The sequence below is a fragment of the Asterias amurensis genome, chromosome 6 (assembly GCF_032118995.1).
Source record: "Asterias amurensis chromosome 6, ASM3211899v1".
Classification (NCBI taxonomy): domain Eukaryota; kingdom Metazoa; phylum Echinodermata; class Asteroidea; order Forcipulatida; family Asteriidae; genus Asterias; species Asterias amurensis.
This window is the reverse complement of record NC_092653.1, coordinates 18,439,201-18,463,918: the sequence shown is the minus strand read 5'-3', so window position 1 is coordinate 18,463,918 and position 24,718 is coordinate 18,439,201. Positions and strand designations below refer to the sequence as shown.

Genomic DNA, 24,718 nt, shown 5'->3' with positions numbered 1-24,718 from the left:
TAGTGCGTGCGTGCAGTCTGCTCCGTGGCCGTATTTCTATAATAATACGTAGGCAGACCCACATCTTACAGCCCATTTGGTCACTAAAAAGTCGCATAGTTAAATAAAAATAGCAGCAATAGCTTTTGTAAAAACCACTAGGCGTTCAACATGTTCAAGTTTCAATATACGTATGTGTGTAAAATCGTGTCTAAATTTGTTTTGATGTGCCATGTTCCCAGACGTGAGAAACGGGGGCCCGACTACAAGATTTCTCTCCAAATATCGCGCCTTGAAATACGTCACGAACAGAGCCCTCTCGGGTCGGGGCCTACTCGTAAATTTGTAAATACAATCAAAACTATGATTTTTAAACCTTAGTTATTTTTTTATTCACATTCCTCTCATAAAAACACATATTTTAGTGACAAAAGCTTTATTTAAAGAAAAATCCACTTCCAGGTGACTTTAATACTAATAGCTCTATGAAAACAGGTCGATGGCATCTTGAATTGTTAAAATGGTTTATTTTGCTGAAAACTTCTTTGGTCCCCTGTCTCTATCCTCCAGATTAAAAACAGTGATTCATTGGGTACCATTGATTTCATTGGATACCAGTGATTTCATTGGATACCAGTGATTTCATTGGATACCAGTGATTTCATTGCATACCGGTGATTTCATTGCATACCAGTGATTTCATTCGATACCGTTTGATTAGCTTCCCTGGGTCGACCCGGTCGACCCCGGTAAGTTCGAATAGCTTTGACGGCATTCCAGGGGCTTACCCGGGTCAGTCCTAAGTGCCCTACTAGTGGAACGGGTCACTTGGGACTGACCCAATGTGCTTGATGTCACCACGTGAGGGCGAGTGAACGTTTTAATGTTGTTTTCAGGGGCTCACCCGACCGAGCAGCCAACATTTGAAAATGTTTACGTGCAGTGACAAAAGCTTTCCCTCTCTTGGTTATGATTGGTCAGAGGTGATGTAGTTGCGGCTGACGATCATCAACACAAACTAATCAAAACAACGTGCAGTGACATGCTTTCCCTCTCTATGTGTTATGATTGGTCAGAGGTGATGTGGTTGCAGCTGACGAACATCACCACAAATCAATCATAAGAAAGATATGGAAAGCCAACCTCGCTACCATGGGCAGCGTGCCGTATCACCCGTTAGCTCTGCGTACGTATGTACCCCTGGTTATGATCGAGCAAGGCATGCTGGGGGGAAAATGGCGCGGCAAGATCGCCACCCCTGGGAACGAAGTTGATAAAAAGGTTATTATCAGCATGCAGATTGCACTGTGTATTCTGTTCAGTACATGTACGTCGGAATTGACTCAATTCTTTATGCGAATTTAATATAAAAAGTGAATGTGGACGGGGATTGACGTAGGTTCAACGGCACATATATGGAGTTAATCACGAGCCTCGAATGTGACATTAGATGTTCAGGCTAGAAAACCAACCGCACGTTTAAAAACTTATTAAAATAAATCTAGCAAAAAATAGTCAATATCCTGAAGTTTCGACCCTAGCAGATTTTCGAAGGCTAAATGACAACACAACAAACATGAACAAAGTGAAACATAAGCAGTGACTGGAAACGAAACAGTAAGTTTGAGTGTTGACAATTTGATGGGTGTTTTAATCACAAAGTTTTCCTAATCGCAAGAGGAATGCAGACAAATTTGTATAAAGTCAATTATTAAATTTGTTTACGTTCTTTCAACAACTTCTCACATGGCGTCCCGTACCCCTGTGGTTGCATGTTGGCACTATACAATTGCCATGAACACACCAAAAGCATTCGTGTTTTTTCTTCTTTAAAAACGTGTACATTAAGTGACTAAAATTGAACTTATTTGGAAATAATGATTTTTACCCAAATACTTTAATTTTACCACAACCATCGTGTTTGTGCATAATACAAAGCGTGCAATAATGATGTCACGTAACGCATGTCATAGTGACGTCGTCACCGTTTGGGGCCAATGAATATCATACAGTACATTCTCACACAGGTATAAATCGAAGAACAATGACATTGCACAATCAGATGTGGATTTGTTAGACTATGGTGGCCTAAAGATTGGCTAATTGAATATTCAATTCAACATAACTAAGAAAATTAATTAAATAATTTAAGCTAACCAGGGCCTCATTTCATAGCTCAACTGCACAGTGCAATATGCGCTGCCAAGATCACATTTCTTCGCTTACTGCAAGAGTGCAAATACATTCAACAATGAATTTGCACGCACACACAAGCAAAGACATCCTATGCTAAGCTGAGTAAGTGCAGACGGAAGCTGCGATTCATTGCTTTTACGGTAAGTATAGCTTCGAAATCGGGCCCAGGTTTCACAAGATGTATACATACAAGCTATAAATTCCCCTCATTAACAAGTTGTTAGTAAGTAGGACTAGGGCAAACTAAACCAACTTACACAATAACAAGGGCCAGTACTATGCTAAGCACGAAACTCTGAGCTTACAATCACCATTTTCCGCTTACTGTGCAAGCACCAAAGCCCCTATGTGCAGGCTTTGAAGCAAAGAATACAAAGTAATTATGGGTTTACACGAACGCGAGCAAAGATTACCTGGTAAACTGTGAAACACGCTCGATGTAAGCGCATAATTTTTCCCGTTTTTAGCGTAATTTATTTGCTTACGGGTAACCAGAGCCGTGAAATGGGCCAGTCTCACAAGATTTGTACACATTAAGCTTAATTCACCTCATGTACCAACAACCCACTTACACAAAACAGGGCTAAGTTTTAAGGCTATAGAGGCTTACACTTAAAAAAAAAAAATGCGGCGTTTGCAATAAAACTCTTGCATTTACAATCACCATTCTCCGCTTACGCATGCAAGCGCCGAATGTTTGCGTTTGCCTTGAAGCGCACAAGCAGCGAAAGTGCTGTTCATCTTCCCGTTTCTATCGGCGTTCTAGACACCAGCAAGTTACGCCAAATCCTCCAATGAATGTTCAATGAATAAACACAGCGAATACAAAAAATGACAATGCGTCGAATTCAAACAGTTTTATCAATAACTTCGACACATGAAAGAAACACTGGAGTCTCGTGGTTATTTCAAGTACAGTCTCTGCTTGGCGTTGTGGTATACTTTGGGCGTTGCCGTTTGAAGATGCACCGACCAGTCAAACGCCTGCATGTGGTAGTTGAAATTCACCAATAGTTGAGTCGCATTGGCAGAGTACGATAGGCAAAAGGTTGTAGTTACCAGTATCAGATAAATGCACATCCGTACTTCCAGTAGGAGACCTTGGAACTATGGGATGCAGCAAGGCACCAATTTCATGGCGCTGCTTTTTGGCGATTTCTACCGGCTACCGATCAACGTCGTGTTGATGTCCAGAAATATCTTGGTATTTTAATTGACAGCATACTTACTTTCATTCCTCGGGTTAATAATATTATATATAAAAAACTGACTGCACGAGTGGTTGAGTATGGCGTAACTTTCGCTCATTAAAGGCACTGGACACGTTTTTTGTAATTACTCAAAATAACTGTTAGCATAAAAAACTTACTTAGTAACGAGTAATTGAGAGCTGTATAGTATAAAACATTGTGAGAAATGGCTCCTTCTGAAGTTACGTAGTTATCGAGCAAGAAATAATTTTCCCCTAAAATTATTTTTCGAGACCTCAAAACTAGATTTTTGAGGTTCCGAAATCAATCGAGAAAGAAGTAATTTTCAACTAAAATTATTTTTTTTTGCTGACATTATTATTTATCGAGTCGTGCGCGGGCGACGCGAATATGTCATTGAGCGATTGTAGTCTACCGCAGCTTAAAGTAGGAATGCTACAGTGATAGAGCAACATCTTACTATAATATTGCTAGGAGTTTTCTAATAAAAGCTTGATATCAGCACAAACTGTTACGCAAAACGTTTTCACATGTGGTACTATGATGCGAGATATGCCTATCTTATTAATGGACAAACTCACATGCACAAACACACATTTTAATGGATTAAAGTGAACATAGAGGTTTGAATAACTTTTGTTTGTTTCTTGATGTTTGTGTCGGCGGGGGGGGGGGGGGGTGGGGGGTGTGCGCTTTACTTCCGGGGCTTTGGAAAGGAAATGAATTTACCCAGTAAAACTGTCCCAACTGCATGACAATATTTGTTTTAATTGTGTACAAAAACCAATTATTTCGAATACCTTTAGCCAGCGCTTTTTTGAATAATTCGATAAAACTCGTGTAACGTCGTGGTTGGGATCTCCAATTTTTAAATTGCTTTGTTGCAGCGTGGAGGTATAACAAAGCAAACTCACATACACGACGTAAAAGCAATGTCATTTTAAAGCACGCCGTCAACGGCAGAAGTGTTTTCACCTTTTCAAAACCTTGAGGTTGGGGACCGATTATTTAATAGGGTTTAATGCGTAACGCAGTAAACCGATTTAACACCAGGAAATATGCATAATTATAGTCAGGTTGCACAGTCGGGGCTATAAGCGATTGGGATTGTCAGGGCGCATTCAGACGTGGTTCCATTGTTCTTTTCAACCAACCAAAGCAAGGCATTTTGGGGAAAGGGTGCTTGTCTTTCTGGGAACCGTCATTGAATATTCTGCCACCGAGGAGTTAAGATAGATTGTATAGTTTCGCAAAATTCGGTACTTTCTTGGCAACTCGCTGGAAGTGGGAACCGCATTGAAGAAATCCAAGTGATACCTGATGAGGAGGGCGAAGATGGGCGGCTACAGAGAGTGGTGAAGCCGATGGCTTACTAGCCGGGCCAATCGGGTGAGTCGCTACATTTTCATACCTAATGCTGGGGCAAGTACAGGGTGTAATTTTTACAGTGAAGACAAAAATGTTCGATGCAAACGTAGAAGAGTGTGAAGATGAAAAGAGAAGATGAATGATTAAAAAGGAATCAGTTGCTCCGGTTGCAGCATAGCTTGCAGACATCTTCATCCGGTTGCAGCATAGCTTGCAGACATACCATATTTGACCTATATGACCTTTATTAAGTAGCATAGTTAATGTTTAAAGTATAATCAGCATATGAAGCTCTGCTGTTAAAAGCAGCATTCTTGGTTGCCCTTTTCGGTTATTCTGAGGGTGAGTGAGTTTACAACTCACGATGGCAAATTCCCGGGCGTTGCGTATTGGTGATATTTCCTTTAATCAGGAAGGGAATTTGCAAGTAGTTCTAAGATATTCAAAAACGGATCAAGTGGGTAAAGTTCAATCATTTCTATAGACAGGAATGCCAATACTTCACCGTTTGTACATTGAGGGGGACCCTATGTCAGCCAGACAAGTTAATCACATCTTAAAGTAGGGATTAAGGCCATCAGGTAAACCCCACACCCTTTTCAGTTCATAGTTGCAGGATATGTTTGGGGTTCGGGAGGAACAAATCAAAAGTATGGGGAGATGGAAGTCTGGAGCACGTGAATCCTACATTAGGCCAGACTTAATGTTTTCAATTGTCTAAAAAGGGGTAGCTTGTAGCAAGGTCATAAATAAGCAGTGTAGACAACCGCTTCTTTAATTAGCATATTGCTGTTTAAGATAAATAATCATTTGCAAGATTGGTGAATGTTGAGTTGGTTGTTAACAAATTGTGTACAACATTTTCAACTACATACAAGACTTTGACAAGAAAAAAAAATATTGGTCAGAACAGATTACCCAGGCTGTTTTTCTTTGAATTTGTTTTTATACAGATGTTTATCGGGGACAGTATCATTCGCCACAGCAGCGGCACAGTGGTGGTACAGTGACATGGAAAGGCGTGTCTAGGGCGCGCCTGGACGGCTGGGACTAGGCTCAGGAGATACGGCAAAAGGCGAGGTCCCGACGACAATAGTGTTACATCTAAGGACCAAAGATATCTTGAAGGAAAATTCGGGACAGATATAAAGACATAGGGCAAAAGGGAGCCTAAAGATGTTCATCAATCCGATGCAAGAACGTGGGTACCGGGACAGTATCATTCGCCACAGCTGCGGCACGGTGGAGGTACAGTGACATGGAAAGGCGTGTCTGGGGCACGCCTGGACGGCTGGGACTAGGCTCAGGAGACTCCTGGCAAAAGGCGAGGTCCCGACGACAATAGTGTTACATATAAGGACCAAAGATATCGTGAAGGAAAATTCGGGACAGATAAGACATAGGGTAACAGGGAGTCTAAAGATGTTCATCAATCCGAAGCAAGAACGTGGGTACCGGGACAGTATCATTCGCCACAGCAGCGACACAGTGGTGGGACAGTGACATGGAAAGACGTGTCTGGGGCACGCCTGGACGGCTGGCACTAGGCTCAGGAGATACCTGGCAAAAGGCGAGGTCCCGACGACAATAGTGTTATATCTAGGGACCAAAGATATCTTGAAGGAAAATTCGGGACAGAGTAGACATAGGGTAAAGAGAGCCTAAAGGTAATTAGGAACATCCTACCCAACACACGGTTAATTTGGTCAGACATTTTGTTAAGGGTGAAGTATCAAGGTAAAGTTAAAGGAGGGCAGAAAAACGCTGCACTTGGGATTTAAATATGTATGCAAAGAAGATACTTCGGGAGATGCAAAACGCACCTGTTATAAAACAACCCCATCTCATTAACCCTTCCCGGAAGGTGCGTACTGGCGAGACATGATTCATTTGGTTCCATTAAAATTTATCAGACGGGTTGAGGTTCTCCACTTCACACTCGGAGAAAGTTTTGTTACAAAAAAAAAAAAAAAAAAAAAAAAAAGGGGAATGTTTGGGCAAATTTTTATATCAAAATTTGCTTTGGCGGTAAGTTTAGGTTGTTCCACAAGAAGCTAATAGACATTGTAGCCTGTGAGGAAGTGGTAAATTAATTTATGTGAATTGATATGGATAAATATGGTGGTAATAAAATGATGTGATTGTATATAAAGAAGTAGATTAATTTGGTACCTTCTTGGCAACTCGCTGGAAGTGGGAACCTCATTGACCCGGAGTTTTCTCCAGTCAATGAGTGCATTTATAATTATAATAATTTATAATAATAATTTAATTATAATAATTGTAATTAGTCTGGTACCTTCTTTGGCAAATCGCCGAGAAGTGGGAACCTTTGCGGATTGGAAATTTACCGTTCGCAAAGTGAGGAATTGGGACCCTTTGCGAATTGGTCTCAAAGTGTATTATAATGGGAACTGGTATACTTCTTTATGAGTGTGGATATCACTGGATGGAATTAAATAAAGGGAAATCCCTTATATTATTATGAATTGACGTTTTACCACCGAATTCAGAGTACGGAATAAATTAACTCTTGGCAGAGTTCACTACAACAACAAATCCTTGTGTCTGTGTATATTTATCAGGTGGTAATCGAAAATTACGAGAAAAAAATCAAAAGGGTACAAATATCCAAACTACCTAAACAACACGTTTTAAACAAGATTAAATAGCATTCCCGTCAAAAAAATCGCTCAGGTACCAGTTTAAAGCCACTGAAACCTTTTGTAACTGTCAAAGACCAGTCCTCTCACTTAGTGTATCTCAACATATACATAAAATAACAAACCTGTAAAAAAAATTGAACTCAATTGAACTCAATAATGGAAGAAAAAACACCCGTGTCTAACGAAGCTGTATGCTTTCAGATGCTTGATTTCGGGACCTCAAATATCTAGTTTTAAGGTCTCGGAATCAAATTAAAATAATTTTAGTTGAAAATTACTTCTTTCTCGATTGATTTCGGAACCTCAAAAATCTAGTTTTGAGGTCTCGAAAAAAAAATTCAAATAATTTTAGGGGAAAATTATTTCTTGCTCGATAACTATGTAACTTCAGAAGGAGCCATTTCTCACAATGTTTTATACTATACAGCTCTCAATTACTCGTTACTAAGTAAGTTTTTTATGCTAACAGTTATTTTGAGTAATTACAAAAAACGTGTCCAGTGCCTTTAATGAGCGAAAGTTACGCCATACTCAACCACTCGTGCAGTCAGTTTTTTATATATAATATTATTAACCCGAGGAATGAAAGTAAGTATGCTGTCAATTAAAATACCAAGATATTTCTGGACATCAACACGACGTTGATCGGTAGCCGGTAGAAATCGCCAATAAGCAGTGCCATGAAATTGGTGCCTTGCTGCATCCCATAGTTCCAAGGTCTCCCAATGGAAGTACGGATGTGCATTTATCTGATACTGGTAACTACAACCTTTTGCCTATCGTACTCTGCCAATACGACTCAACTATTGGTGAATTTCAACTACCACATGCAGGCGTTTGACTGGTCGGTGCATCTTCAAACGGCAACGCCCAAAGTATACCACAACGCCAAGCAGAGACTGTACTTGAAATAACCACGAGACTCCAGTGTTTCTTTCATGTGTCGAAGTTATTGATAAAACTGTGTGAATTCGACGCATTGTCGTTTTTTTTTTGTATTCGCTGTGTTTATTCATTGAACATTCATTGGAGGATTTGGCGTAACTTACTGGTGTCTAGAAAGCCGATAGAAACGGGAAGATGAACAGCACGCGGTGGGTAAGCTTCATTACCGCCGTGGGTATCGGTAAGTCAAACTTCCATTTTATGTCAATGTTTCAAAAACAGATTTGTATTCAACATTCTGCTCAAAAATTGATTTCGTAAATTGTGCATTACGCAATATGTTCATCCCACAATCCAGATCATGACTGGGTAATTCACTGCCAATCGCTCAATTCAGGTTTCCCGAGCAATTTCAGCTAAATTTAATTAAGTTTCATCTACAGGCACGTTTTAATTCCCGCGCGTGTCCAAATGCAACCTGGTTAGTCGTTTCACTTTCTGCTCTCTCGGGTCTCAGGGATTGAGCCACCCGTCATACAGGACTTAAAGATGCTATGTCAGATTTTTTGCCGATTTGACTCCAAAATTATGATTTCAAATTCAATAGATACTTTGATGGGGGTCGAGAAAGTTACAAGCTTTCATTTAAGCCATTGCTCGAAAAAGTCCGCCAATTATTAGTAGCAGTGAAATAAAGTGCTCAAAATTAGTTTTTGACAATATATCACGTGACCAAATCTTATGTGTTTTACAAGAAACGTTTTAAATTTTTGTCATGGTTCCTGACCATTAAAAGTAAATGTTAAACTTGTTTTCGCTAGAGCGGTTGATACTCATTGAAATACCATTCACTCAAAAAATCTATTTTTTAAATGTTTGGGGCAAAACATCTGACAGCATCTTTAAAGGCAGTGGACACTATTGGTAATTGTCAAAGACTAGCCTATACAGTTAGTGTATCTCAACATATGCATAAAATAACAAACCTGTGAAAATTTGAGCTCAATCGGACGTCGAAGTTGCGAGATAATAATGAAAGAAAAAACGCCCTTGTCACACGAAGTTGTGTGCGTTTAGATGGTTGATTTCGAGACCTCAATGGGGTCTCGTAATCAAACTTGTGGAAAATTACTTCTTTCTCGAAAACTATTGCACTTCAGAGGGAGCCGTTTCTCACAATGTTTTATACCATCAACCTCTCCCCACCACTCGTCACCAAGAAAGGTTTTATGCTAATAATTATGTTGAGTAATTACCAGTAATGTCCACTGCCTTTAACCACGCAGTATCAAACGTGTCATCACACTGGTAAATTCTGAAATATTATTTCCGATTTCTAGAAACAAGTGTTGGCAAGAAATCACCCTATTACCGCCGATCATACTACATTATTTGTTATTGTTTTTGTTTTTCTTCTATTTTCGTCAATCAAGCGTCCTGGTTTGAGTTTGCATCAGTTTCAGCGTTTAGTTGCAGCTTTGGAAGGGAGCCGAACCCAAAGGAGAACGGCATTATACGGTGGGTCATGCCGTTAAATCACCGCCTTCGATGCCAGTGTACCAGCATCTACCCTGGGGGCATGAACACGTATACACCCGATAGAGAATTTGATCCGTTTTACACCGATCACCCTCTCTTCACAAACATCAAGACAGAAATACTCAAATACTTTGAGTGTGCAAGTAAGAAGCTTGGAATATATTACACTTAATCGAATATCTTTATTATAAGAAACACACTGGACACTTTTGGTAATTGTCAAAGAACAGTCTTTTCACTCGGTGTATCTTAACATATGCATAAAATAACCAACCTGTTAAAACTTGAGCTTAATTAAGTGATCGTCGAAGTTGCGAGATAATAATGAAAGAAAAAACACCCTTGTCACACTCTTTTCAGATGCTTGATTTCGGGACCTCAAAATCTAATTCTTACGTCTCAAAATAAAACTCGTGGAAAACTACTTATTTCTCAAAAACTTCAGAGGGAGCCTTTTTTTCCAATGTTTTACACTATCAACAACTCTTTATTGCTCATTACTAAGTCAGTTTTTATGCTATGTAACAATTATTTTTTAGTAATTACCAATAGTGTCCAGTGCCTTTAAACCATCCTCTTCCATTTAACCACTTAAAATATAATATTAATTATATTATATTCTTCAGGGTCAACCAAGTTGTGTCTTCATGTTTTTTGCCACACTCTCCGTCAAGTTCCGCTTGACTACTTCAATTACACCAGTACGTGCGTGTTGTAATGTCATTAAGCCCAGAGAAAGACTCCGCTCATGTTGAACTGTCAAGCACTTTTAAAAGTGCTTAAAGTAACTTTACATTTATTTTTTAACAGGAAAGACATGAATTGTTTATTCCCATACAGTTATATGCAATATTTTGATGGCCTCGCCTTACCGTTCTCTCAGTGATATAATAAAAAGTGCAAACATGTACTGCACACGTCGTCCGCAAGCTTTGGGCAAATTTAAGAACACTTTACCCAATATTGCAAAGTGTGGCTAAACGGCGACCTTGACCTAACCAATAATTGTTGTGTTTAAATTTGTTTCTAATTAAAGCAATTTTATTGTTATCATCATATTTACATCGTCTTGAAATATCAAGGATTCACTGGACAAGACTTCAGTTAAAGCAATCGCACAACATCGGTAAAACAGTAGTTTTCAAAGGCCCACACTTCGTGTATCTCAACATAACAAACCTGTGAAAATTTAGGCTCAATCGGTCATCGAAGTCGGGAGAAATAACGGAAAAACCCATCCTTGTTTCCGCACGTTCGCCGTGTCATGACATGTGTCTAAAATAAATCCGTTATTCTCGTTAACAATATTGTTTTAATGTATTCTCAAAAAGTAAAGCATTTCATGGAATAATATTTCATGGGAGTCTTTCACCATTACCTTCTAAAAACCCTGTAAGTTAATAGTAAATAATTATGTTCAGAAAGTGTCCAATGATTTTAAAGGGAGACTTCGGGTGCGTTCCATTAGCTTCCCCGGGTCGACCCCGGTGTGTGGCGTTTTCTTTTTCCAGGACAAACGTGTTCAGGTAATTATCCACGTTCGTCCTGGAAAAAAAACCGCCACACACCGGGTCGACCCAGTGAAGCTAAACGAACGCACCCTTTGAAAGGCTTAGTGGCAGCAGACTTACCAGATATATGCCACTGTTTACGTAGTTCTGAGCATGCACACATTCCCGGGAACAATAGATTTTACCTGGTAAGTCTGCTGTCACCAAGCGTCCTGACAGTCTTCCATTGCAAATAATCGAGTATATAGCCTAAACATCTGACGTCACACTTCGAGGCTCGTGAATGACGCCAGAGACCGGCATTAAAGGGGCACACCGGCTCACCGTTTACGCAATTTAGGGGTGTAGAATCATAAATAATGTTTTTATAGATGGTTGCTGTAAAACAACTCATCAAAAGGTCACGTAATTAGCGAAAAATTAGTTTAAAAAAAACAAAGCGGTAAAAGGCAAGCGAATACGTGTTTCCAGCCGTTGCAACTGTCAAATCTTCGTGACATTATCGCACAATGTTGCAAGTAGACTGGTGCTTTGTTTATAGCAACGTTTTACTATGACGCAGCATAAGGATCCAGTCTACCCACGTATTATAAACAACCAGCATAATTATACGGAGCAGGCAAATCCTTCGGCGATGGAGGTAGACCTTCGTGCTTCGACGTACATCCAAAGATCGTCACGAAGAACACATAGAAATTAACCCAGAATATGATGGGACAGTGACAAGTGGAAAAGCGATTCTGTAGATTCACCTTTGACCCCATTAATTTTACATAGAGATACGCAGTCAAATTGGATTTATTTTATTTTATTTATTTATTTTAATTCTTCGGACAAGCAAAACAATAAAACAAGCACAGGCTGCCAGGGAAGGGCAAAAGTTAAAAAAACTGTCATACAAAAAGATGTGCCCTCCCAGACCTGGCTCATAAAAAATACATGTTTATACATTAAACATTCTAATATCGCGGACTTGAGAGCAGTGTACTGTTTGGGCATAATGGGTGCACGTTTATCCAATATCATTGTATGCAATGGAATCACTGGATCTAGCTGCAGGGTCCTGTCTTTATCCTTGCGGATTGCGTTTGCGTAGCAAGCTGAACTGCCTCCTTAATCCAGTTGTAAACACACACAAAATTCAAACCGGAAGTTGGACCATCTCAAAAAACACAAACCGATTTTCAATTTCTTTTCAGTTTTCGTTAGGATTGCACTTGGGTTACTCTGACTCAATGTTGAAATTTTTGCAGTTCGACCAAAGGTGGGACCATATTAACTGAGGAACTACACACCCGATTCGCATCCTTTTTCTTTTCAGTTATCGACGCTTTGAACATTTCATATTAGCCAAGAGGGTTACCATGACCCCATTTTGACATCTATTTTCTAATTAAAAAATTTCCTTGGTATTCAGTATCTTAAATGAAGATCAGCCTTAAGTTTCTAGGCACACTTAAGTGAAAAGGGCCTGTCAGTCAAAGTGTAACTAGAATTATTGATTAATAACTATTATTTTCCAGAACTACTTAACTAACTTTAAATTTGGGGACGCTTTGAGCATTAACGGCAATGGACACTTTTGGTAATTGTCAAAGACTAGCCTTCACAGTTGGTGTATCTCAACATATGCATAAAATAACTAACCTGTGAAAAATTGAGCTCAATCGGTCATCAAAGTTGCGAAATAATAATGAAAGAAAAAAACACCCTTGTCACACGAAGTTGTGCGCGTTTAGATGGTCGATTTCGAGACCTCAAGTTCTTAATCTGAGGTCTCGAAATCAAATTCGTGGAAAATTACTTATTTCTCGAAAACTGTGTGGCATTTCAGAGGGAGCCGTTTCTCACAATGTTCATCAACTATTACTCGTCACCAAGAAAAGTTTTATGCTAATAATTATTTTGAGTAATTACCAATAGTGTCCACTGCCTTTAAGGATTGAAATTGTTTTATCATGACCTCATGCTTAACTTTACTTCCAGGTCAACAAAAGTGGGACTATATCTCAAAAACTACACGCCCTTTTAGGGTTTTCAATGAGTTTGTAGTCAGTATCAGAATGAAGGTTGGGCTTCGGTTTATATTGCGCACTCACAGACCAAAACAAGCCTTTCTCAATAGACCCTTCCCATGAAATAATATGTAAATTGCACGTAGCGCATGCGCACTAACGTTTTGGTTGGCAAAATGAGGGAACATCGCACTGTTTTGTACACGGCTAAGGGTGCGTGAAGCAGACGCGACTGCGCGTCTGCTAAGTGCACAACTCTATGGCGTTTGCCAACCAACAGGTTCTGTACGCATGCGAGAATGTAATTAGCATATTTCATGGGAAGGGTCCACTACATGCTTCATTTGAAGGCCTGCAATATTGAATCAAAGCAACACAACACCGGACACCTTTGTGTTCGTTCAGTGTGTTTATTGTAGGTTCTTTTGTTTCATTCTAGAGTTCAGTCGCCACGACTGCCAAGACTATCACGATGATGGCGAAAGGAGGAGTGGTGTTTACACTATTTACCCATCTAAGAATCCAAGAGGCTTTGATGTATATTGCTACATGACCCGACGGTCAGGATGGATTGTAAGTCCAACGATTCTCCAATGAAGAGATTAAATACCTACTTGAACGAAAATGGAAAGTCGTGACATTTGCTGAATTTTCATTTGAAATGTTAAATAGATATTAATTGTGTAAAAAAAAAGTCACTTCGATTACCCTTACCCAGTGCTTTCATTGTTGGAAGCTCCAATTTGTATGGCCGCTTTGTTGCAGCGTGGAGGTGTATATAGCAGAGCAAACTCCCATGCATGACGTCCAAGCATTGTCATGTTGACGCGCGCCGTCAACGGCAGAAGTGTGTTTAGTTTTGTGTTTGCTTTTTTTACCTTGAGGTTTGGGTCTGATTTTTTAATCGATGCTATAGGACTGGTAAACAAACACGTTATACCCGAGATTAAATAGCAGTCCCATCGCTGAGGGTTTTAAATTAAAGTTCTACAATGCAAAGCAAGTGGACTTATGCATTCAAATCGCCATCATGTATGCCAGAAACACATCTTTGAGAAAAAAAAAACGTGTTCAGTTCCTTATTGTGGATATGTGTGCATAAACATGTCTGATATATATTAAAACGTCATCAACCAATTACTGACATAAAATCAAAAACCAGATTGATTATTAATTTGCGCAGCCATATCGACTAAACCACCGCTGTTTTCGAGGCTCTTTGGAGAAATGTCATAATCTTCCACATAGCATGCAGGGAATAGACCCTTCCCATGAAATATGTAAATTGCACATAGCGCGTGCGCACTAACGTTTTGGTTGGCAAAATGAGGTAACATCGCGCTGTTTTGTACACGGCTAATGGGTGCGTGACGCAGACGCGATTGCGCGTCTGCTAAGTGCACAACTCTATGGCGTTTGCCAACCAACAGGGTCTGTACGCATGCATGAATGTGATTAGCATATTTCATAGGAAGGGTCATAGAGTTATATATAGAGCTTTCTTTTGTTGATAAAAAAACCGCCTTGGTTGGCATGGTCGGCCGAATGTTAGTAAAACACCAAATTGTAAAAACAGATGTTTTAACAAAATTCAACATTTTCTGCTAACTTTCAATTAAACAAAAAACCTCTCATAATTAATTGCTTTGTTTAAAACAAAATCAACAAATTTGGTAACATTGTTACCAAAAATAGCGATCTTTTCTTGATTTGCACTTATGGCTTTCCATAGTTTTCCAATCTGGGTTGGCAAAAACTCGGGCTGTGACGTTGCAAAAGAAAGGTCTATAAGAACTAGAGAGCGCACTGCTGGCATGCGCGCAGGCGGCCATTTTGTAAGTTGACAAAACTGGAATCTCACAGCGTGTGTTTGTGCGGCCATTTTGTAAGTTGAACAAACAGCATCGCGTGAGCGTTCAATAAAAAAAACTTAAACGCGTATTTCATATTCAACGCTTGTGCAGAACGACGCGCTTGTCGTCTTGCGGTCCCGTGGCGTTCGTGCACGAAGCATCACTCGTGCGCCCTCTAGTTCTTATATATAACTCTATGGGAGGGTCCATTGTTCGGACCCGGTCTTCATCACTGCGTAGTAATGACCGGGTTGGTGGCTGGCGGCGAGGTCCGTTAACAGCGCCAACCACCAATACTACCTTTTACGCGATATTAACGGCTACAATTGTACAAATGTTGTTACTTTTCTCTCGGCGATACTTCCAAACATGTTCAGGGATATTTGAGCTTTTGATGGTTCCCATCTCTTTCGTGCGTGTATATTATACAAATATTGACTGCTTCGAGTGCTATGGTTAAAACTATGACTCCCGAGGTGATCTCCGGAGCGTTCTATTTTCCCGAGGCGAAGCCGAGGGAAAATAGAACGCTACGGGGATCACCGAGGGAGTCATAGTTTTTAACCATTGCACGAGTAAAAGCAGTCAATATTTGTTTTATAACACCCCAAACATGTCTAATGACTGTACAATTCTTATTACGTTACAGACCTGAATGCTACAATCCACGGACGACGCGAATACAGATTGCAAACACTTTTACTTACTGTGTTGCATTTAGTGTCGTGCAATCCGAAGTGGTTACAGACTATTAATGTATCATCCCAGTACACGCAACGGACGTCTGGGTACTGCACGCCATGTGCTAGTCTGTTGGACTAGCGCATGGCAAACCGACGCTCTATCACACGGCCGTCGTCTGGCAAAACTAAGACATGTCATGTGACGCGCTCTAAACCAATGAGCAGGCAGAATACTTGCAAGGGGTGTTATAATACATTATATAGCTCTATGGTATATTACCGATCTTTGAGACCAGTGACTCTTTTAAATAATGGTCTGTTCAGCGCCCTCACTTGGGTCAAAGGAGGCAAATGAATGGATTATTGCTGTTCTTTGTGCATTAAAACGCGCGCATGAGCTCAGCGTCCATGTAGCATGTCGCTGTGTAAACAAGACTTTTGAACGATTGGTGCGTTTGCTCACAGGCATCGGCGCGTATGTACGCGCGGCCGATCTAGTTATTTTAATTCTATAGACCGATCCAGGCGCACAAGTGGTGGGCGCCGCCATGCACTGCGCACCATTACTGGGTAGTTTTTGTGACTAGTTTTGTGCACAAGGCACGAGAAAATCGTTTTCCTTTTCACTTTTTATGGGAGTTGAATGTCTTTCTCGACAATCTATGAAATGTCCTTGATATGGCTGGTTGATATAACAACGTACTACATTCTTGATTTTTTTTTAATTAAGCAGAAAGTAAAAATACTGAAATTCTGACAAAATACCTTGCCGATGTAATGCATTTTAGCGACTATTTTGCAGTTTCCGCGTCTTTGACCCCTACCTCGCCTAAGACAAGCACCTTTTTAAAGATGATTTGGCTTATATTTTGTTGCAAATAGTTGTGGTCATTGATCTACATTGGTATACCATGATGTCCTGTTAAGGAAATTGTGTTATTCGTTGAGGAAAACATTTAATTTCCATAATGAGTAAAAAGAAACATGATTTCCTCATGTCTTTGTGCACAAAACTGGGCACATGTACACCCCAGCAAAGGCGCACGGTGCTAAACACTATCTATGGATGAAACTAAATAAGCATCCTAACGCGATACGCCTCTCTTAATATTTATGCATGAGGTACGTCGCAGTTCTAAGAATTATGACGTCATGCATAAGTATTAAGAGAGGCGTATAGCCTCATTTTGGGTAAGAATTATGACGTCATGCATAAATATTAAGAGAGGCGTATGCAACGCGCAAGGTTTACACAATGCAGGCTGATTTAGGGGCCACTTTTTCGCTTTTTTTCAAAGCCAGTCTTTATACCGACCGTTAACACTCCCCCAAGTGAACGGGTTTTGACCAATCAGAGACTTGAAACCGTCCAAGGTATTTATTATGTTAAAATATTATTCCATTTACTTTACCGAAGGCAAATTAAACGTGTCTCTACATACGTTTGTCGTCCATATTTTCGGAATATGAAGAAAAGCTGTTAAAGGAACACATTGTGTCAAAATAAACCTCTTTACACAAAGGCGCAACACGGTTAATGACTACGGTTATAAGTACGATGTTCCAGAAAATATAATTAGCTATTGCAAACTGTTTTACAAACCATAATGAAGGTAAACATGCACAAAATAGCTAATTTGCTGACGTTACGACCAGTTTTGACCATTTATAGAAGGCTGAACGGTAATTTTTTAAGCCACTAGAGAAACTCTGCTATGGTAAAAACGTCAGCCCTTTTTTTTATTTTTTTTTTTTATATTTTTTTTATAATTTTTTATTATGAAGTTGAATTTTTTTTATTCCTATTTCAAAGGTTATCCAGAAGCGTTTTAGTAACATGGATTTCGACCTCGGGTGGAATGAGTACAGGGATGGCTTTGGTGACTTGAATGGTAAAAGCTTCTGGCTGGGAAACGAGAAAGTCCGTCAGTTGACTGAGGATGAAGACATCTCCTGGAAGATTCAAGTCGTGGTTTATAAGCAGGACCGTGGCGGAACTGGTGTTCTACTCCGTAACTTTCGCCTCTCGGGTGAAAACTACATCATTCACGTTGACAGTTCAATGAACTGCGGAAACAGTAAGCAGGATCTTTCTCATCCAATTAGTCGTACACTGTAAAAAAGCTGCACTGTTGCCTTGGAACAAGTTGCCTTGGATCGGTCGAGTTGGTCTTTGAAAAGCGTTTGTAACCGTTTTTTATAAAATGCATATGGGTAGAAAGGTGTTGTAAAAGTAGAATACAATGATCCACACAAACATGCCTCGAAATTGCACGGTTTTTCTTTTACCTCATCGACTAACACGGTCGGCCATTTATGGGAGTCAAACTTTTGACTCCCATCCATTTATGGCCGACCGTGTTAGTTCCCACAGTTAAAGGAAAACCACGCAATTTCGAGGCAAACTTGTGTGGATCATTGTATTCTACTTTTAAAACATCTTTCCAACCATATGCATTTTATAAAAAAAACGGTTACAAACGCTTTTTATAGACCAACTCGACCGATCCAAGGCAACGTGTTCCTTAAAAAGTGTCCGTAAATTTAAAGACTTCCGTGAAGTGAAATATGCCGTAAATTTCGCCGTTATTTTACGGACTCTCCGAAAGTATGCTAACAACGTAGCGTAATTACAATCAACCACAGTTGCCCGAACACTTACACATAATAAAGTACATGTAAGTAAATAATTGTGTTTCAGCCACAACAGTGTACATATGTACAAACTCACGTTAAGGGAGTTTATATTTTACGGAATGAACAACTTTTCCCGGTTATTTTGCTGCAGGAATACGGATTTTTTATTTTATTTTGCTGCCGGCAAAAATGCCGGGACAAGTTTGAAAAGCGTGAAAAACATTTTATTCAACTAAAATGTACAAACCAAATGTTGTTCCATTTACTCAGGTCGTTTCGTTTTATCTGCAAATGGCAAACCATTCTCAACATACGACAGAGACACCGATGGTGAAAATGGGAGGAACTGTGCCAAGGAGTCGAAGGGAGGCTGGTGGTTTGATGGTTGTGATGCTGGAGGGTACGGCAGAGAGGTTAATCTTAATGCTGAACATACAGCTGATGGGTTTATTTGCTTTCAATACCAAGTGCTGTATAAAAGCCAGCTAATGATCCAACGTATGTAAGGAGAAATTCAACAGCGCATCTTTTGTACACAAACACAGATTTGCCAATGAATCCTGAACTTCACTGTTGGAAAATGCAAGCTCAGCTGTAGATCTTAACCAAATCATGTAGCTCAGCATACTGGCCGTGAGAATGATTTTTTCTTTCAATTAATAATTTCAAATCAAATCAAAGAAAGCTCAGTAATCCTTTAATCAAACCCCAACATTTAACCAGTTGGGTTACTGCCCATTTTAAGGGTTAATACAATTCCATAGAGAGATAACCAACTATACTGCCTAGAAACCATTACACAACGAACAATAGACAATTGAGCCATAACTTCTTTGTCTAGTTTGACTTGAACATAACTTTGACGAGCTAACATTTCACATTGCAAATTATTAAGCCAGCCACTTGGTACCGTTGCTCAAACTTACAACGGCTCAAAATGAGTTTGTGGGGAAATATTTTCTTAGAGGCCAACCTTTGCATAACTATTATTTTATCGTTGACAGGGTCTGGTTTAACACATCTCTTGATGACAGTTTTCAAACTTGTGTTCTATCCTTAACAGCACCTTTATAACTTGTAATAATTGTGTATGTCTAAAGATTTAAAAAAAAAAAATAGCTAAACCTCTGGATTTTGTTCTTTTTCTTTTAGACATTTTCAAGTTAACTAATTGGTCGAAAACCAAGTTTCTGATCTCGTCTGTGAAACAAGGAAGAAAACAGGCGCTGAACCTCCTTATCGCTGGTTTACGAAACAGAAATAAAAACAGGCTGGCAAAACAATCTTAGTCGTTAAACTATGAAAGAAATCATAGGCATAATACTCGGGTGTGATTCGAACCCAAGACTTTTGCAATTCTAGGGCAATCCTAGCTGTTCCATGTACATTTTTAGACATTTACGAATACGCAAACTCTGAAATACATTACTTGTTGGATTTGTAGCGATGCTCGTGTTGTTAGAAAGAGGTAGTGTGTGCAATAAAGGTCTAAAGAAGTAGAATTACTAAATAGATTATGTTTATGTTTATAAAAAGTTATTATGTTTTTGGTAAACAAAAAAGTTAAAATGGGTACATCTGAACAAACTGATTCTGCTGTACTATAATACTATAGTTAGAAAGTTATTGTTTAAATTTTAATTAATTCAAACACTTCTTCTTCTCAGAAAGGAAGGTGTAATTTTTGTTGTTTTCTACTTGTTATCTTCATTTAGAGGTCGCTTTCATGATCTCATCTTTCGATATTTATGGTTTCTGTTAATTTGTTGTTAGGAAGCAGTTTTAAAAACAACTAAATAATAATCATAACTTTTATGGAGGACGGGGTACAAAATTGTGCTGGTAAAACCTAATAAAACTTATTACAAAACATACACAATCCTTTGTTGAGGGACAATGACCCATTGAGTTACAATAACGAAACTGATCTTAAACACATTTTTAAAAGAAACTATTTATAAATGACGAGAAAAGTGATATATTTTTATTTGAGTTTCGTATTTGTATTCACAATTTAATTAAATTGCACAAAATTTTACTTGGCATTTTTAGTTTTGGAGTTAATAATGTATGCACATTTATGAAATTCGAACTCTGGTGCAGAGATAAACACTGAAACATTATTTACCTGTATACTAAATTGAACAAATCTCGCGTGATATTGAGAGACTTTCTGTAGTCTGCGTATTCATTTTGCGCCATCTATTTGCTCTCATATTCCACTGTTATTATTTCCGACTATCGTGAAGGTATATTGATGGCACAACTGTGGAACAGGTTGTTCATGTCACTTTCATTTTTTAACACAGACTTATTTAGTTTCATTATAACACAAAATCAAACTCAAGTCCAAAAACCTACTTCCTTCAAAGTCAGATTCCCTTTAAAAGCTTAGTACTTCGTTTTCGTTTCTAGTGCGTACATGAGTTGGTTCTTTTCTTTCAGGTTCACCATTCTTGGTTAAATTTACACTCTACCTAAAGGCCTACAGATGATTTACAAGAACAATTGTTCAGCCATGGCTGCTGGCTTTTACGAAATTTACTTATCTTTGCCACCTTATGAATTTGAATTAGTAGACAAGTGAATACTAAACTGTTAAAATGTACACCCCCTCCCCCACCCGTCGACTACCCGTTAAATGAGCCCAATTTTAATGATGGGATCTTTTTGAAATAGGCAGAGAAGACTGTAGCAAAATTAATGACAAATTGCATGAACCTGATGAGAGCGGGGACCGATCCACAACTAGATGATTTTCCAAAAAAGAAAAAGAAAAAGGCTCATGATGTCCGAAATAGGTCTCGAAAATACTTACAGGGTTCTTATCTTACTTATTATTATGGAAGTTGTAATTGGTATTTTAAATGTTCATGTTTTGTTTGTGTTCACAGTAAAATAAAATTGCACAAAACCCAAAGCTTTCGTGTCAAAGAGTATATGTAAGTAACTCCGTCAGGTCAACCACGCCGGCGATGTGGATTCTGCAATCAACAGTCTAAAGGCTGGCTCACATTATGACGAATATTATAGGGGGAACTGACAAGCTACATAAAGCCGTTGATCCAAAGTGTTTTGTAACGCATAAAAAGAACCCAGTGCAATTATCAAAAAGAGAAGGGGTTTGCCCCGATGTTCCTGGCAGTGGCTTCTGAATGCTCCATAGCACCTTGTGAAACCTTATAAGGTGCTACATAATTGGTTCTCAGAATTCATCACTTCAATAACCTATCTTTCTGAAAATTTGTATATACTCAGCGCATTGTGTACATTAATGGTAGATACGTGCGATAAATAAGACTTCGATATTATTATTATTATTATTATTATTATTATTATTATTATTATTATTATTATTATTATTATTATTATTATTATTATTATTATTATTATTATTATTATTATTATTATTATTATTATTATTATTATTATTATTATTATTATTATTATTATTATTATTATTATTATTATTATTATTATTATTATTATTATTATTATTATTATTATTATTATTATTATTATTATTATTATTATTATTATTATTATTATTATTATTATTATTATTATTATTATTATTATTATTATTATTATTATTATTATTATTATTATTATTATTATTATTATTATTATTATTATTATTATTATTATTATTATTATTATTATTATTATTATTATTATTATTATTATTATTATTATTATTATTATTATTATTATTATTATTATTATTATTATTATTATTATTATTATTATTATTATTATTATTATTATTATTATTATTATTATTATTATTATTATTATTATTATTATTATTATTATTATTATTATTATTATTATTATTAAGACCAAACCAACGGACTCTTTTTAGACCAAACAGACTTTCAAGAAAGAGATGTACCTATATCTGTTTCAAACACAATTTTCTGTTGGGTATGTTTTTATTTCTTTTTATTTTTTCCTCACGACATTTCCTGTAGATTTATGTTATCTAAATAACTTCATGTGTCACTCATAATCATTATTTATCTACACTCATTACATTTCCTGCAGAATTATTTTAAAATAACTTCATGTGTCACTTGTAACCATTAATTTGTCTACACTCGTTGACTTGCGCCCAGTCCCAAGTCACATTTTCCTTTGTTCATCCCTGTCCATTTAGCCTACGTTCTTGCACACGTATGTGGGAACTCATTTGACCATATCACCCTTTGTTCAACTCTTACAACACACTCTGCCTGCTATTTGATACAGAACCCAAACACTTTAAACTCTACCGGCCCAATTTTGGTGGATGGTAAAACCCTCACTCCACCTCAACCCCGGAATAGTGGGGGAAACCACCTTCCACTTACCCTCCACCACAAATCATACACAACCCTCCTCCAGTTCGGGTGCATTTTACTCACCCTAAACTACTCCAGAGCCTGCGAAAACTCTGCATTGTTTTATCAGATTGTGAAGCGATTAATTACTCAAAAGTGGCAAGGCTCCCAACTATAACAATAACTACTTCAAGTTTACACTCAGTCAAGTAATAGTCGATCCAGTTTCATGCTTCTCCTCATTGAAACCAAGTCTCGACACTCCTGGGGTGACGTGTATTTTTGTTCAACTGCGCCACAAATCTAAAACTCTCTACCACGTTATCTTAGATATTGTCTTTAGACCACAATTTCAAATCTTTTCTTAAAACCTACATTATGTCACAGGTATTCAACGACTAATTTTGTTGTGTCGGTTTTCTTTCCCTGTGTTTTTTGTTTGTTTTTGTTTGAGGTACTTTTTTATTGGGGGGGCACACAGCAGGTGAATTATGTGCGTATTACAAGTCTTCATGGTTTAGTTATTTTAAATCTTTATTTATTTATGGTTAAGGTCACACGGATCTGTTTTATAAAGCCACTGGTTTTAAATCCATGGTTGAATACACTTCGATAATCCTGTTCTATAACTGTGTCAGGAGCACTTTGCTCTTTTGTTCTTTATCTAATATAGACCAAGGGCAAAACAAAAAGGAAAAAACAAAATGACGTTTTAGGGGAAGTCTAAAGACTGGAATGCTCGAAAAGGAATATTATTTTGTGTATAGAGAAACTAGTACGTTCAGGGCAAGAGAATGGACAAAAGAATGCTCCTTAAGGATGCATTTTTGTGAATGTGTGTGTGCACGTCTTGTTGAAGTCCACTAAGTTCACTACATGTGTTATTCATTTGTTTTAAAGACACGGACACCTTCGGTAACTGTCAAAGACCATCTTCGCACTTGGTGTTTCTCAACATATGCGAACATTTTAACTCAATTGGTCTTCGAAGTTGCGAGATAATAAGGAAAGACAAAACCTTGTCACACGAAGTTCTGTGCTTTCAGATGCTTGGTTTCGGGACCTCAAAATCTAATTCTGAGGTCTCGAAATCAAGTTCAAATATTTTAGTGGAAAATTACGTTTTATTCGAAAACAGAGGGAGCCGTTTCTCACAAAGTTTTATACTACCAACAGCTCTCCAATTGTTACCAAGTAAGTTTTTTGCTAGCAAATATTTTGAGTAATTGCCATTAGTGTCCAGTGCCTTTAAGTCCACACTTCGTTGTAGTGTGCAAAAATAGTTCCAATTGGTAAAACGGTCACACACACAACCATACGGATAGGAATGATAAATAGTTTTGCCAATGACGGTTCTTACCATTCTCCCATGACATGCACTCTGGAAAAATCAAAATCCTAAGAACTACCCTGTAGAGACCTTAAAATACCCCCGATAATATCGAAGTATTATATACAACACGTATCTACCAAACAAGGTACTCAAGGCGCGGAGTATAATAATACGAACTTTCAGAAAGATACGTTATTGCAGTGATGAATTGTGAGACCCAATTATGTAGCACCTTATAAAGGTTTCCAAGGTGCCACGGTGCATACAGCAGCCACAGCCAGGAACACCGGCAAACCCCTTCTAGTTCTAATTAGTGCACTAAGTTCTTTTACATGCGTTACACAACACATGGGACCAACAGCTTTACGTCCCATCAGCAGGACGAAGCAAAGGTTAAGTGTCTTGCTTAAGGACACAAGTGTCACGGCTAGGGATTCGAACCCACACTCTGCTGATCAGAAAGACCAGAGTTTGAATTCGGTGCTCTAAACCGCTCGGCCACGACACACCGATTGTGCCC

At 38.3% G+C, this 24,718-nt stretch overlaps 1 protein-coding gene across 1 annotated transcript; it reads left to right on the top strand.

Moving 5' to 3' along the window:
• The first annotated feature begins 1,131 nt into the window (after nt 1-1,131).
• Nucleotides 1,132-19,603, top strand: LOC139938698 (fibrinogen beta chain-like). Its single transcript, XM_071934315.1, has 7 exons — nt 1,132-1,306; nt 9,739-9,987; nt 10,471-10,545; nt 13,810-13,943; nt 17,720-17,984; nt 18,814-19,041; nt 19,548-19,603. The coding sequence occupies exons 1-7, from the start codon at nt 1,132-1,134 to the stop codon at nt 19,601-19,603; spliced, it is 1,182 nt and encodes a 393-aa protein (XP_071790416.1).
• The last annotated feature ends 5,115 nt before the right edge of the window (nt 19,604-24,718 follow it).